Source organism: Prosopis cineraria, unplaced genomic scaffold (genome assembly GCF_029017545.1).
Source record: "Prosopis cineraria cultivar Desert tree isolate PC_DT_omini unplaced genomic scaffold, ASM2901754v1 PC2, whole genome shotgun sequence".
In the NCBI taxonomy this organism is placed as follows: Eukaryota; Viridiplantae; Streptophyta; class Magnoliopsida; order Fabales; family Fabaceae; genus Prosopis; species Prosopis cineraria.
Genome location: NW_026555333.1, coordinates 40,145,157 through 40,146,958, shown reverse-complemented (window position 1 = coordinate 40,146,958; position 1,802 = coordinate 40,145,157). Strand labels below are relative to the sequence as shown.

At 37.6% G+C, this 1,802-nt stretch overlaps 1 protein-coding gene across 1 annotated transcript; it reads right to left on the bottom strand.

Annotated features, from left to right (window-relative positions):
• Positions 1-535: 535 nt before the first annotated feature.
• LOC129302755 (uncharacterized) lies at positions 536-1,540 on the bottom strand. Its single transcript, XM_054941639.1, has 2 exons — positions 1,211-1,540; positions 536-688 (listed from the first exon to the last, which is right to left on the bottom strand). The coding sequence occupies exons 1-2, from the start codon at positions 1,538-1,540 to the stop codon at positions 536-538; spliced, it is 483 nt and encodes a 160-aa protein (XP_054797614.1).
• Positions 1,541-1,802: the final 262 nt, after the last annotated feature.

Below are 1,802 nucleotides of genomic sequence, written 5' to 3'. Positions count from 1 at the left end.
CCTTTACAAATCTACAGGTGAATTCCTAAACCAATAATTCCCATCAATATTTAGAATTTAAATTTTATTTCCTCATACAAGCCCTTCAATGACATCTTATAGGCACCAACAATATATCTAAGCTTGTCTCTTCCAATTTCACCCTAAATTTTTTTAACATCAACCAAATCAATAAAATCAATTTAACTCTAAAATTATGACCCATATATACCACCATCATTCTAATACTAATGCGCGCGCGCGCGCGTACACACACATAGATATATATATATATATATATATATTCTTTCAGTCATGGCTGCAACGGAACACACACCAAAAATTTTATAATTTCAGTCCTCAATCAGAACTCTTTCTCTCGCATAGATTCATCAAGAAAATGTCCTTAAGATTCTCACCTCAAACACCAATAACAGTAGAGGCAATGAAGAAGACAGAATCTACAGCAAAATAGGGAAGAGAAAACAAAAATCTTCAGCCGAGCAAGGAACAAAGGAAAACGTAGCACCATTCAAGGGAAAGGGAAAAACCAGAATCAGCATCGCCTCAGCTCAAGAACAGCATCACCCATTTTCGGCAGCCTTAACCAGTGAAATGCTGAGCTCGTATAAGGGAGAATGACGCAGAAATAGGGGAGAACTCTAACTGAAACGAACGAACCAGCCACCAGCGCACCGACGACGATGAGCTACGCAAACGCGGTGCCAGCTACGGTTGAAAGGGAAGAAAGTAGTGACCCACGAAAGGCTGAGCAAAATCTATCCAATCCTTAGATCTCCTTCTGCTCTAGAATGCCTGAGAAAAGAAAAAGGAAGAGTTAAAATATCTGATGGAACTAAGGGCAGTTTGGTAATTTCACATAGCCAGAAAAAGAAAAATTTAACTCTTCTTTTGGTCTCTTCCAAATTCGAACTTGAGACCTCATATATGAAAGATTGCTCAGCGGCTACTAGACCAAGTCTCTAACTTGCTATATTTATCCCAAAAACTAATATAAACACACTTTAGGCAAGTTAACCTATATATTTATCTATTTATTTTCAATTTTGTTAGGGTTATTACATTCTCCCCCCTAAAAAAAATTCAATCCTCCAAATTTATGTGTGTAATTACCTCAATCTTCAAACAAGTGTGGATACTTGACACGCATATCCTTTTCAACTTCCCATGTAGCTTCCTCTTAAGAATGGTTATGCCATAATACTTTTACCAAAGCAACTTCCTTCGACCGCAACTTTTTTACTTGTTTATCCAAAATAGCTACAAGAATTTCCTCGTAAGCTAAGTCTGAGTCTATTTGAATCCCCTGTGTTTCTATCACATGAGAGGGGTCATATAAATACTTCCGTAGCATTGATACATGAAACACTAGATGGATACCCAACCATTCAGGCGGTAATGCCAAACGGTAAGCAACTGCCCCAATTCTTTCTAAGATCTCAAATGGACCCACATACCTTGAGCTCAGTTTACCTTTCTTCTCGAACCTCATCACCCCTTTCATAGGAGATACTTTAAGGAATACTTTATCCTCGACCATGAATTCTAACTCCCGACATCAATTATCAACATAATCTGGCCCCAAAAGCTATCGACTTTAAGCTGTTATTAATATTTCTCTAATTATTTTCACTTTCTCAATAGCATCCTGTACCAAATCTGGCCCCAAAAGCTTAACATCACCAACATTAAACCATCTAATAGGGGACCTACACTACCTTCCATAAAGGGCTTCATATGGAGCCATTTGTATGCTAGTTTGATAACTGTTATTATAAGCAAACTCCACTAAAGCTAAGTAA